Below are 14,769 nucleotides of genomic sequence, written 5' to 3' on the forward strand. Positions count from 1 at the left end.
ACAGAGAAAGACTTCAGTATGGAGTTGTGGCATAGGCGATTGGGACACATGAGCGAGAAGGGGCTACAAGCTCTTTCCAAGAGAGAGGTATTACCGGATCTCAGAGGTATACATCTGAACCCTTGTATTGATTGTTTGGCTGGTAAACAACATAGAGTTTCATTTGCTAGTGCTGCTTTGTCTAGAAAAATGCATGCCTTAGACCGTGTTTATACAGATGTATGTGGTCCTTTGAGGACAAAAACTCTTGGTGGATCTGTTGATGTTCTTGGTATAAGTGGTGCACTTTATTTTGTCACTTTTATAGACGATTTTTCCAGGAAAGTTTGGGCTTTTGCTTTGAAGACCAAAGATCAGGTTATTAATGTCTTCAAAGAGTTTCATGCCAGGGTTGAAAGAGAGACAGAAAGGAAATTGAAATGCATAAGATCAGATAATGGTGGTGAGTATACGGGATTGTTTAATGACTATTGCAGGTCACATGGGATCCAACATGAGATGACAGTTCCTGGTACACCTCAGCATAATGCAATTGCAGAGAGGATGAACCGCACCATCATGGAAAAGATCAGATGTATGCTTTCACAGGCCAAGCTACCCAAAAGGTTTTGGGATGAGGCTTTGAGGACTGCAGTTGATGTGATCAACTTATCACCATGTACAGCCCTAGATGGTGATGTTGCATAGCATGTATGGTCAGAGAAAGATGTTTCCTACAGGCATTTGAGAGTATTTGGTTGTCGTGCATTTGCACATGTTCCAGATAATGAGAGGTCCAAGCTGGATGGTAAGTCTAAAGAATGTATTTTTCTTGGTTACTCACATGATCAGTTTGGTTACAGGCTTTGGGATCCAGAAAAGCAGAAGGTGTTCAGGAGCAGAGATGTGGTCTTCTTTGAGGATCAAACCTTTGAGGATTTGAAGAAGAAGGCACCAGCCAAGACTTCTGTAGAAGGATTAGCAGATTGTGACCCAGTTATTCCTCCAGTATATCATGGTGATGGGGGAGATGTGCAGGAAAATAGTGTAGAGCCTGATGTTGATTTACCTGCAGACATGTTGACGAAGACCTTACCAAAAGAAAGACAAGAGATATGCCGACAGTTGGTCGGCATGTCTTCACATTGAGGAGTCATGGGACAACCTCCCGTATGGGCTGAAGGGGGAGGTTGTTGGGCTGATGGCCCATATTCAGCCCATGTGGGCTTTATCAGCCCACAGCCCACACCCCCTCTTAACCTAACCCTAATTAAGATTAGGGGGGTGTGGTGGCTGTGTTTTAGAGGCAGATTAAAGCTATAAAAAGGCAGCAACGAGGCAGATCTTTGGAGCGACGAGATTCCAAAGAGAAGAAGGAGAACAAGGCAGAAAAGGAAGAGAAAGAAAGGGAAGAAGACATGGACAACGCAGAGAGACTATTCTCAATCATCTAGCAGTGTTCTCATCTCAGGTTAGATCAAATCTACAGTAGGCTCTTGCTGTGATTACTTGGGAGGTTTTAGATATTGTGGGCAGTGACGTGATCCTTGTATCCCAGTTATTCTCTTGTGGTTGTTGCTAGGGTTTTGGGCAAGAGATTGAGATTTGTACATTCATTATTCTCATAGTGGATTATCTCTAGTTTGCCCCGTGGTTTTTACCCTTCACATTGAAGGGGTTTTCCACGTATATCTTGGTGTTCTATTTGATTGTGTTTCCATTTTATTCCGCTGCGTATTTTGGTCTTCTAGTATTTGTTCCTATACAAAGGTTATTCCTGTTTATATCCCCATCAACTGGTATCAGAGCGGGGTTTTGGTGATTTAATTTTTGTATTTGAACATGGAGGCCAGTAATATTTCTCGTATGATTAGTTTGAATGGAAATAATTGGATGATATGGAAACCAAGAATGGAAGATCTCTTGTATTGCAAAGATTTGTATGGACCTTTGCAGGGGGATAGTGCAAAACCTACAACTATGACAGATGATGAGTGGAAGAGGTTAGATCGAAAAACAATTGGGTTTATTAGACAGTGGCTTGATGATAGTGTCTTTCACCATGTTTCTACTGAAATTTCTGCATATTCTCTTTGGAAAAATTTGGAAAGTCTCTATGAAAGAAAAACAGCTGGCAACAAAGCTTTTTTGATCAGAAAACTTGTGAACCTAAAATATAGATAGGGTGCTTCTATTGCTGAGCATTTGAATGAAATACAGAGTATTACTAACCAGTTATCCTCTATGAAAATGTCTCTTGATGATGAGTTGCATGCATTGTTACTTCTCAGTTCATTACCAGAAAGTTGGGAGACACTGGTGGTTTCCCTTAGTAATTCTGCGCCAGATGGTATTGTCACTATGAGTCAAGTAACAAGCAGTTTGTTGAATGAGGAGTTGAGAAGAAAGAGTTCGGCAACATCTCAGAATGATTCACAGGCACTTATCTCAGAGAACAGAGGAAGGTCAAAGTCTAGAAGCAGTTCACGTATGGGTAGGAGCAAGTCAAGATCAAGAAAAGATATTGTTTGCTATAACTGTGGTGAGAAAGGACATTACAAGAACCAATGTAAGCAACCTAAGAAGAACAAGAAAAAGGGAAAAGAAGTGGAGTCTACAGAGTCAAAGGATAATACTACAGCTACAGTGCAGGGTGGTGATTATTTGATTTTGTCTCCTTCTGATGATATTTTTTCTTGTGTGTGTCAGGATCTTGAGTGGGTGATTGACACAGGTGCTTCTTATCATGCTACACCACGGAGGGAGTTTTTTGCTACATACAGGTCTGGAAACTTTGGTGTTGTCAAGATGGGCAACTATGGCACAGCAGACATCATTGGCATGGGTGATATCCATTTAAAGACCAACCTTGGCTGCAAGTTGGTACTTAAGGATGTGAGGCATGTGATTGACTTGAGGCTGAATTTAATTTCAGTTGGAAGATTAGATGATGAAGACTATGAAAGCAGATTTCACAGAGGGCAATGGAAGCTCAGTAAGGGTTCTCTTGTTATAGCTAGTGGAAAGAAATGTCATACTTTGTATAGGTTGTAGGCTAAAGCTTATGGTGAGCAGTTAAATGCTACAGAGAAAGACTTCAGTATGGAGTTGTGGCATAGGCGATTGGGACACATGAGCGAGAAGGGGCTACAAGCTCTTTCCAAGAGAGAGGTATTACCGGATCTCAGAGGTATACATCTGAACCCTTGTATTGATTGTTTGGCTGGTAAACAACATAGAGTTTCATTTGCTAGTGCTGCTTTGTCTAGAAAAATGCATGCCTTAGACCGTGTTTATACAGATGTATGTGGTCCTTTGAGGACAAAAACTCCTGGTGGATCTGTTGATGTTCTTAGTATAAGTGGTGCACTTTATTTTGTCACTTTTATAGATGATTTTTCCAGGAAAGTTTGGGCTTATGCTTTGAAGACCAAAGATCAGGTTATTAATGTCTTCAAAGAGTTTCATGCCAGGGATGAAAGGGAGACAGAAAGAAAATTGAAATGCATAAGATCAGGTGGTGAGAATACGGGATTGTTTAATGACTATTGCAGGTCACATGGGATCCAACATGAGATGACAGTTCCTGGTACACCTCAGCATAATGCAATTGCAGAGAGGATGAACCGCACCATCATGGAAAAGATCAGATGTATGCTTTCACAGGCCAAGCTACCCAAAAGGTTTTGGGATGAGGCTTTGAGGACTGCAGTTGATGTGATCAACTTATCACCATGTACAGCCCTAGATGGTGATGTTGCATAGCATGTATGGTCAGAGAAAGATGTTTCCTACAGGCATTTGAGAGTATTTGGTTGTCGTGCATTTGCACATATTCCAGATAATGAGAGGTCCAAGCTGGATGGTAAGTCTAAAGAATGTATTTTTCTTGGTTACTCACATGATCAGTTTGGTTACAGGCTTTGGGATCCAGAAAAGCAGAAGGTGTTCAGGAGCAGAGATGTGGTCTTCTTTGAGGATCAAACCTTTGAGGATTTGAAGAAGAAGGCACCAGCCAAGACTTCTGTAGAAGGATTAGCAGATTGTGACCCAGTTATTCCTCCAGTATATCATGGTGATGGGGGAGATGTGCAGGAAAATAGTGTAGAGCCTGATGTTGATTTACCTGCAGACATGTTGACGAAGACCTTACCAAAAGAAAGACAGGAGATATGCCGACAGTTGGTCGGCATGTCTTCACATTGAGGAGTCATGGGACAACCTCCCTTATGAGCTGAAGGGGGAGGTTGTTGGGCTGATGGCCCATATTCAGCCCATGTGAGCTTTATCAGCCCACAGCCCACACCCCCTCTTAACCTAACCCTAATTAAGATTAGGGGGGTGTGGTGGCTGCGTTTTAGAGGCAGATTAAAGCTATAAAAAGGCAGCAACGAGGCAGATCTTTGGAGCGACGAGATTCCAAAGAGAAGAAGGAGAACAAGGCAGAAAAGGAAGAGAAAGAAAGGGAAGAAGACATGGACAACGTAGAGAGACTATTCTCAATCATCTAGCAGTGTTCTCATCTCAGGTTAGATAAAATCTACAGTAGGCTCTTGCTGTGATTACTTGGGAGGTTTTAGATATTGTGGGCAGTGACGTGATCCTTGTATCCCAGTTATTCTCTTGTGGTTGTTGCTAGGGTTTTGGGCAAGAGATTGAGATTTGTACATTCATTATTCTCATAGTGGATTATCTCTAGTTTGCCCCGTGGTTTTTACCCTTCACATTGAAGGGGTTTTCCACGTATATCTTGGTGTTCTGTTTGATTGTGTTTCCATTTTATTCCGCTGCGTATTTTGGTCTTCTAGTATTTGTTCCTATACAAAGGTTATTCCTGTTTATATCCCCATCAGTCGTTCCACGATTCCATTATGTTCAGAAGTATGTGAGGGGTGAGAAAATAAAATATTTCATTGATTTCAAAAAAGTTATGAAGTTTTTAAATTCACCAATATTATCTAGGTAAAATAAAATAATAGATCATTAAATTACACTTTAGAAAAATGATTAATACTTTATATTTTTGCTTCATGGGAAATAATATGTAATTTATAAAATGATTAACAAAAATAAGATAGTAGTTAAATTCGTCATGAGATTGGATTGGTGAAAAATCCCAAATATCAGAATATATAAGTTCAAGAGATGAATTACTTTGATAGATTGTGAGAGAGGATGTAAAAAATAGAAGTTTGTGATTTTATTACATTTGCATGTGTTACATAAAAAGAGATGGCAAGATGATGTTGATAAAGTTAAATTAGAATAATATGATTTAGAACCTTAAAAAAAATATCCTAAGTGATTGTACCATTCTTAAAAATGGAGCCTTAATAGTGGCTAGAGTAAAGATGGGTTTGAATGGTGTAATAGCTGATCACTCGTAAACTCCATCTCTATTTAACCCCTCTATGAGATGTGCTCCCGTGTTGAGATCCTTCACAACAAATGAAGAGAGTAAGAATTCAATAGAAACATTATTAAAAGAACATAAGTTAGAAACAAATATTAAGTTCTTCTTTATATCATGAACATAAAGAATATCATAAAGTAAAAAAAATTGAGGAAGATGAAAGATTTGTAAAACCAAGTTATTTTGAAACTTTTACCATCACCTATAATAATATCATCTGAACCATCGTAATTTGAATGAAGAGACAGATTATTTAAGTCAAATATGACATGATGAGAAGTCCCAGAATCAACAGGTTAGTTTGATGAAGGTTAAAAAAATTGGATAGCAAAATGAGTAAACAGTGGTGGTAATAAAAATCAAGTAGGTAGTGCAATAGGATATGTAGAATAAGATAGGTATGAAGGCTGAAACAACTATGAAATAGTTGCTTACAAACGACAACATAGTTGGTGACTATCTTAATGGTTATGAATCTTGCCTTTGTTGTTAAAATTAGCTTTGTTATCAAAATTGATAGTAATATAAGCAGTATTAGAAGGTGGTGACTCTTGTTTAAGATAAGCTTCATAGTAAAAAAAACTTATCATAAAGTTTTTCAAAGGATATAGGATTATCATAAGTATAAATCACAACCAAGATATCTTTGTAATCTAAACTAAGACTATTTAATACATAAAAAATGATCTCTTCATCATCAAATGGTGCATCAATCATAGCAAGTGCATTAAATTAAGTTTTGATTACCTATATTAGTCAAAAATAGATTTTGTAACCTTAGAAAGTTTGAAGAGAGTTTCTCGAAGTTGCATAAGAGGATCACAAGATTTATTGACATACATTATTGCAAGTATGGTCCACACTTCATAAGAGGGCTAAGTACGAAATGATTTAACGAGAGAGAGAGAGATACTGAGAGCACTTATAAGAATAATATGAACTTCATGGATTCAAAAAATACATTTAAGATTAATAATTTTAAAAAAAAATTCTCTAATCATTTATGGAGCGTAAGTGATGGTGTCATCTACATAACCGATTAAAACCGAATAAAAAAAATAAAATTGAGTATACCAAGAGATATAATTTGTGGATATGAGTTTAAAAATAACTTGGACTACATTATTAATGGAGATAAAAGTATTTTTAAGAATAAAAAAGTTGGGGATGATATGAGATGAGCCGCTAGTTGAAGAGGTATTACGGGCTATATAAAAAAGTGGAGAAGAAAAAGACCCAAAATATCTTATAAAAAAGAGTGGCTTGCTAAAACATAAAACTCAATGGAAGTTGAAATGCTATCTTCAACCATGATAAAAGAGGAGATACAGAAGAATAGCAGTAAAGGGTTGCAATGCTACTTTCAACAGAGAAGTTACAAAGCAATAAAGTGAGAATCAAGAAATAAAATCTCCTTAGAGCAATTATGGCTTTGAGACCATAAAAAAAAGACTAATTGAATTCTATTGATATTAAATTTATATAGATATTACAATGTATAATTTTTTCAATCAATAATAAATATATAATATTCACTAAATCATTTCATAACATAAGAGATCATGTTGAGATCATGATCTTTATTATTAATAAATCATGATAATATATTATTATAATTTTTATGATTTATAATCATGATAATATAATATCCAAATATTAAGAGGATCATGTTAATTTTATCATAATTTAATTTTTTTTCAATTTCAAACAAATTAAAATTGAAATGCCTATTCACAAGTACCGCACGCATGAGAGTTCAGAGTTTGCCGTACCGGACTGTACCGCCCGGTACGAGCGGTACGTACCGGTCCGATAGGCTAGCGGTACGCGGACCGTCCTGTACTGGTCCGCCCGTACCGAGCACTGTAGCAGTGCGCTGTAGCACTGTAGCAGTGCACTGTGCTCGGTACACCTGAGTGTACCGCTCGGTACACCTCGGTGTACCGAGCGGTATACTGTACCGTACCGGTACCGAGCCCGGGTCGAAACGCCGGTACGATACGGTACGGCGAATCTTGGTTCAGACAACCACTGTTCATGAAGCAAACAAAACAATGCATGAACAAGTCATTCACGGTCTCGTACAAACAAGCCACCCTCAACCCCATGTTGATGAAGACCCCAACGACAACACAACAATCCAATCCAGTCCTTCACATACAAAATACAAGTGAGCTAAACAAAACCCACACGATCAGAGCGTGGTAAGGAAGCAATCTAGCTGTTGACTATGATATCCACTGGGAGTCAACCATCACCACTTCACTGCTTTCATGTCGCTTCGACGGATCCTTCACTTCGGCCTCTGCATCCGAGTCACCTTCGTTGTCTGTGATGGAGCTATCTTCTTTTCTTTCAATCGATGAGAGACAAGTTTCAATATTAACAACATCGGAATGACAAGTTTGTATCTCTGCTTGACCACCGGATGACATATCCATGCTAATGCTATCTTCTCCTTGATTTCCATCCTCGGACTTCCATTCCAGTTGCCTCAGGAAGCATACTTCGATATCGGTCAACGAGTCGTCTTCATCCTCAGTGAAGTGATCACTGAAACGCTGGCTACAGGTGCGACTACCCGAGATGCATCTTGTGGAGTCACTCAAGCTCGGTTCCACCACCAGCTGACTGTAGGCTTCTGGTTCATTGTCTGATGTGATCTCGCTCGATTCGTCTTCGCTCATGTCTACATCTTTCTGGCTAATGTAATCATCGTCTCCCCGGTTGTGGGATGAAGGAGAACATGAGAAGTCCGAATACCCGCTCATGGCTGCCTCTTCACGTTCCCTCAGTGTTTTGAGGATTAGGGTCTTGAGTAAGTTCATGACTTGAACAGCATGCATAAGAGCTGTTAAAGGATCCGACATCTGGTAGGAAGGAAGGCCGTAAGTATCACAAATGCTCGAAGACCGATAGATGGGGGAAGCTCGGCCTGGAATGATGTCGGTACCTGAGTCATGTTTGGAGCAAATACCATGGCGATATTTCTTGCATTCATCTTGTTTAGTTCTTCTTCTTCAACAACATCAGCCATGAGCTCAACGGCCCAGTTGAGAAGCGAAGCCGGGGTCGGTGGAAGCAGCTTCACGAGCTGCACCGATTCCTCCTCGGTGATGCACTGAAGAACTTGTTCAGGTGAAAGGCTATCCAGCACACCCTCCGGAAGTTCTCTGAACCATGCCTGACCAGAATAATATCACTGCATAAGCTTCTTTCTTCATCTCTTAATGCACAATATATGATCTTTATGAAGTTTTCACATTGGACTGCAAGTCAATTTCAGCGATCATTCCATCCAAATTCCACTAATCAATGAAGTAGCAAGAACTTTCAAACTCTAAAGCATGTTCGATGCTAATAACAATATTTCTTATACCATCGATTATCGAGAAAAGCAGTCCTTTCTTGAAATGTTACAGAGAGTATTGTTCAATTTAAATCTAAGAAAGGTCGACAACATCCGCCTTTCCACCCTATCAAAAGTTCTAGGTGGAAAATTGAACCTTATTTCCGCACTATACATAACGATTAATATCTTAGTAATTAATTGCATTATGAGGGTGCCACAAGCTGGTTGATCTTTGACAAAATTTAGAATGAAACTAGAATTAATCATGTATTTCAGTGCAAAAGGTGTTAAAGATAACCGGGAATCTAGCAAACCAGTGATCACAAGATTAAGTTGGCCAAACAGTGGATCTCACCTTAATCAGGCTGGCCAAGCAGTGCACATCAATGTCCTCTGGCACAGTGCCCTTGTTTAGTTGCTCCCTGACATGTTCCTCTTGGCTGTTCTCCGGATTTATGCGAAATATTCCTTCAGCCTGCAATGCAATCCACACCCAAATCAAGAAATCTTTGTTCTTGATAGCTGACATTTGAGTACCTAATAAGCTCATTCTTGCTGGATTAGGCAAGCTTACCTTAAGACCTCCTTGTGAGTACAACCTCTCCTGCATTAGCAGGAGAATCGTGGGAACGCTGTTGCCCTTGGAGTCATAACCACACTGCATCGATTCAGCTGAGACGCCAAAGACACTGGCACTGCACAATAAATGCAAAGCAAAATGGTCAGCATAAACAGTAGTAACTCATGAGGCATTTGTCACCTATGGTAGAGTGGTCTCCGAAGGATAATTCCAAGATGCTTAATCTGTAGAGTTACTAGATTTAGGCCTCTACCAGAGATTATCCTAGGACAGAAACATCACTCTAAACACTGCAGTAACAGTATCATTACAAGCAAACTGGGAGTCTGTACGAAAAGTTGCTTCCTCGCTTGATGGTTGACAACAGCTGCCATGCTCTGAATGAAAGTACCTCAAAATACAGCATGACTTTTTTGTCCTCTTTCTTTCTCTTTTTCATGTTCCTACTTTTTAATTCAGCAATCTAAAGAATGAGGTCTCACTAATTAAACAATTGAGGTTTTTGGTGCAGCAAAATGAATCACGCACTACATCAGAAGACTTCATTAGATTAGCTGAGATCTTTGTACAAGTTCATCCAGGGTTTGCAGCAATTTCTAAAGCCCACCTAAAGCAGAACCAGAAACTTAAAACTATTTTATACCCAAATTGCACTTTCAAACAAGAGGAGAGTATATAAATGTGACCAAACTAAAATTGTACTTTTAAAGAAACAGGAGGAGAGTATATCACGAAACTGAGCCTAATTTGTGATTTCAAACAGGAGCAAAGTGAAACTTAACCAAAAAAAAACCCTAATATTTCTTACTGAAGTAGCTTTTGCAAGTCAGGGGTATCCATGAGATGGATTCTTCCACTTCTCAGAAACACATGTTTTTAGAGTTAAAACCACCTTCCCATCTTAACAAAGGGCTGCGGAAGTAATTCACCCTCCTTACAAGCCAAGGAGCGACAGATCCAGTAAAAAAGAGTTCTTGCATGCGTTTACGAGCTGAATCCTCTAAGACTACTGATTTCCCAAATTTTATGGCAGATTAAGTGGAATCCGAAACAAAATCATCCCAAAGTGAAGTCTTTTGCCTTTCCCCCCCCCCCCCCCCCCCCCTCAACAAGTAATAATCCACCAATTTCTTTGCTTCGCCATCCAAAAGACTCAATTTTTCACTTGCTTTTGACAAATAGAAGCCAAAACCAATGCAAAATCGAATCGATTGATCTCCCAACTCAACATGAGAGAGGAGACAGAGGGAGGGAGGGAGAGAAGGAAGAAGGTGGACCTCGCACTGGGCACGCGGCCGGGGACCTCCAACTCGAACTCGACGGGGAGGCCGAGGAACCCATTGAAGCGATCGAAGGTGACGTGCGCGACGTGGCGGACATCGGTCGGCCACCCGATCTCCATGTGCTGCAGCGCAGGTATGACCTCGTCGTCGGCATCCCGCTCCATCCGGCACGAGGACACCATGGACCGCCGGATTGCCGCCAGGAGCAGCGCCAGAACAGAAATCTGCTGCTGCTTCCGTCGCTCCTCCTCCTTCTCCTTAGCCCGCTTCCCTTCCTCCTCCTCCCCTCTCCTTCCCCTGCATCCACCGGCCGACGACACCAACACCACTCCCGTCATCTCTCTCCACGCACACACACTCCTCAAGCCGAGCTCGTTTGTACTACTGAATCTTAAGAACCTCTAGATCGCATCTAGCAATAGATCCGGAGCATCCACCAGCCTGTAGATCTGGAGAGCATCTAGAGGAAGAAGGGATCAAAATATGTGGGGATTTGGGGTTTGGGGCTCATAAATCCAAAGCTGGAGTTTTGTGTGAACTCCAGCCATCCATTAAATATTGAATTGAAGTTGGTATGTGTGTGTGTGTGAGAGAGAGAGAGAGAGAGAGAGAGAGAGAGAGAGATTTAAAAGGAGAAGGGCGGAGTTCAAACGGCCACCACATTCAAATTCTAACGCCAGCCTTCTCCTACTTTTTTATTGCTGAGAACTGCCCCTCGAAATGGCTTAAATATCAAAAATGCCTCCACATCCCCTCTTTGTTTTGTTTTGTTTTATTTTATTTTATTTTTATTTCAAAAAATAAATATATATTCTAAATTATATCAGTAAAAAAAGAGCTCTCTACATTATAAAAATAGAGCATTTTATGATAAAAATAAAAATTATACAAAAATTGATATTTTTGATACATTATTTCACTTTGTTATAATTACTAAATGCTTAATACTTTACCTTTTTCTCATAGAAAAAAAAACTCTTTTAATTTGAAGAGGATGAACTATAGATAGCGTCATAATAGTATTAAGGCTTGGATTATTTTTCGATGTCATTAGCTTCTGGGATTATTGATTACAACATAAAAAAATCTTTATTGTAGCAGTAGAGCATGCCATGAATTTAAATTTTTCATGTCTGCCAACTTTATTTTAATTTAAAAATATATAATAAGAATATTCTTTAAAACTTTTGAGATTTGTGGTTATGTAATAAAAAAATTCTCTCATTCTTTTCGTGAAAGCATTTAAATTCTTCTTTCTGGAGTCACATCTGCGCCCAAAGTTCAGGTGCTATTTTATTGTGTGCTGCAGAAGAAGAAGAAGAAGAAGAAGAAGAAGAAGAAGAAGAAGTAGTAGTAGCAGCAGCTGCTGCTTCCTCCGTCAAATGGTCCCCTTCCGATTCTGCATCACGGCGCCTGCATCCGCGCCCGTGAGCTCTCAACCCCATTTCATCGAATCCCCGTGAGTTGGTGGTGTTCCATCTGATGCAGAAGAGCTCAGTACGGATTACGATCCATATTTTGAACGCCGATCGAGCAGCTTCTCGTGACTCTCACTGCATGCATTCTAATATGCATTTATATGATCAGGCAATCCACCACATACATTGCTCCTGCAGAACTCAAGAGACGCACGGCTTTTAAAGCGCCCGTCTTCGTACAGGCGGCCGTCTGATGAAGGCGGGGACGAGGGTGAGCCGTCCGTTTTACTCCTTTGACCACGGTCATAGGAGACATCAATGCGGAACTTAGAGAAGACCACTCGTCTCGATTCTCGTGCCGCATTCCTTCGTACGGGGAATTGCATGCATTTTGTTTGTTGGGTTGCTCACAGTGAACGGATTATATATATATATATATATATATATATATATATATATATATAATGCAGAAATTGGATTACCGTCCCACCCATGTCCTTTTTTTTGTTGTCTTTGCAAAAGAAGTATCCACGTAGAAGGCTTTCGATGTTCGATTGTGATAAGCACCATTAAATAGGATCTATCGAGTTATTATTTGTCTCATAATCCTCTGTCAATCCTCATAGATATTATTAGTTTGATAGGAGAATTTATCGTTCTTATATAACATCGATCGATCTTACATTCTAACTTGATCGATTTAGTATTGGAATCATGATATACACAAAGGAGTAGTAAAATGTGTGAAGTACGGATATAAAAATGATTTAGCTAATTATAGATTATGGATTAATTATATATTATCTTTTGTAATCAATTATCATTAGCTTTAGCATCATAATTTTTATATTTTTAAAAATTATATTTTGTAATCAGTTATCTTTTATGAGATATAAACTTTTGTATATGAACAAATACTAATATGTCACGGCAATATTAAATGAAATTATAATTAAATAAAATACTAAGATATAGGTGAAAAATCTCTCCAATGTGAAGGGTAAAAACCATAGGGCAAACTAGAGATAATTCATTATAAAAATAATAAATATACAAATCTCAATCTCTTGCCCAAAGCCCTAGCAACAATCACAAGAGAATAACTAGGATACAAAAATCACGTCAATGTGCTCAAAATTCTAAATCCTTCGTAATTCTCCCAAAGTAATCACATTAAAAATCTACGGTAGATTTGAGATGAGAACACTGTTAGATGATTGAAAACAATCTCATTGCTGCCCCACACCCCCATAATATGAATTAGGGTTAGGTTAAGAGATAAGGTGGGCTGTGGGCTATTTAAACCCATAAGGAAGGCTATCCCATGACTCCTCAATGTAAAGTCATACCGATCAGCTGTCGGTATATCTCCAGTCTTTCTTTTGGTAAAATCTTTGTCAACATGTCTGCTTTATTGTCATCTGTGTGAATTTTCTGAAGCTACAACTGTTTCTCTTCAAATACATTTCGAATCCAATGGTATCTGACATTTATATGGATGGTACTCTAGCTGTCACAATGCACCACATAATTTTTCTATTTCAGCCTCAATTCTTTCATCCATAATATTTCTTTACAAACAGAATAGAGAGATTTTCTTATATAGTTGTGGAAATCTTATCTGCTATCATGCCTTTGTAAGATGGTGCTCCTGTCAAGGATACCAATCTTGGATCAATGCAAAGCAAATAGTTTACGAGCAAGAGGCTTCGTAAGTAAGGCAAGAGCAAATTGCTGCTGTTGCTGTTGCTATTGCTGTGGCAACGACAGCGATGACAACGGCAGAGACGGCGATGACGACGACTGCGACGACGATGACGATGACTGCAGCAGAGGAGAAAGCTGCAGTAATAGAGAAAGCTATAGCAAGGCTGCGTCGGCTCTACTTTTGCAGGAAGAGGCAGAGAAGGGCGACAGTAAAGAATACCGCTAGCGCAAGGAGGAGAAGAGGGCCCGGCGTGGTGGCCCTTGTTCAACTTTAAAGGAGGCCGACGCAACGATCCTGAAGGACGTCCTTGAAAAACGCTGCACTACTTTGAGATGGAATCACGGTCCACGAGGTAGTAGGAGAAGGAGCCGAGATTCGATGGAGTCCACCTTCAAAGCTTAAACAAACCTTAGAGCTCCATTTGAGATATCTAAAAATTCACTTCATATTATGATGATTTTTATATTTTTAAGAGTTATATTGGGATCCTGTATTTATAAAAATAAAATATTTAATCTTATTATTTTTCATACCGTCTACTCGATTGATGGAAATATCACACGTGCTTAATGATAAACTATGTGATATTTCCATTAGCAAAATCAATAGCGTGAAGAAATATAAGATTAAATGTTCTATTTTCATAAGTACATGAATTCTAATATAATTTTTAAAATTATAAGGATCAAAATATTAAAAATAATTAATTATAAAAGATAACATGTAATTAATCGTAAAGTGTCAGACGGTAAGAATCCATTGTATCTTGACGTACGACAGACAAGGCATAAGATTTCCCACCCATGCAGGATTTGAATTTAAATCTATTGGATGTTGACCGAGTCAGATCGAGTGGAGATTGAATAGCTTGTGGGTCTGACACGAGTTCTAATTTCGGCGTCCAGGTGACGGTCTGCAGGAACCCTCTCAACGATGGGGTTCCTCTCTCTCTCTCTCTCCCTAATGCCTTTTCCTCTTTTTTTTTTCTTTGTGACTTTCCACTTTATCATACTTTTTGAACTTCTATACGTTCTGA

General features: G+C 39.2%; 1 protein-coding gene across 1 annotated transcript; it reads right to left on the minus strand.

The window, feature by feature from the left end:
• Nucleotides 1-7,430: 7,430 nt before the first annotated feature.
• LOC135605309 (rho GTPase-activating protein 2-like) lies at nucleotides 7,431-11,202 on the minus strand. Its single transcript, XM_065095238.1, has 5 exons — nucleotides 10,602-11,202; nucleotides 9,319-9,439; nucleotides 9,100-9,219; nucleotides 8,346-8,576; nucleotides 7,431-8,262 (listed from the first exon to the last, which is right to left on the minus strand). Exons 1-5 carry the CDS (start codon nucleotides 10,943-10,945, stop codon nucleotides 7,621-7,623), a joined length of 1,458 nt encoding a protein of 485 aa, XP_064951310.1. The 5' UTR covers nucleotides 10,946-11,202; the 3' UTR covers nucleotides 7,431-7,620.
• Nucleotides 11,203-14,769: the final 3,567 nt, after the last annotated feature.

The sequence above is a fragment of the Musa acuminata genome, chromosome BXJ2-2, assembly GCF_036884655.1.
Source record: "Musa acuminata AAA Group cultivar baxijiao chromosome BXJ2-2, Cavendish_Baxijiao_AAA, whole genome shotgun sequence".
NCBI classification, from domain to species: domain Eukaryota; kingdom Viridiplantae; phylum Streptophyta; class Magnoliopsida; order Zingiberales; family Musaceae; genus Musa; species Musa acuminata.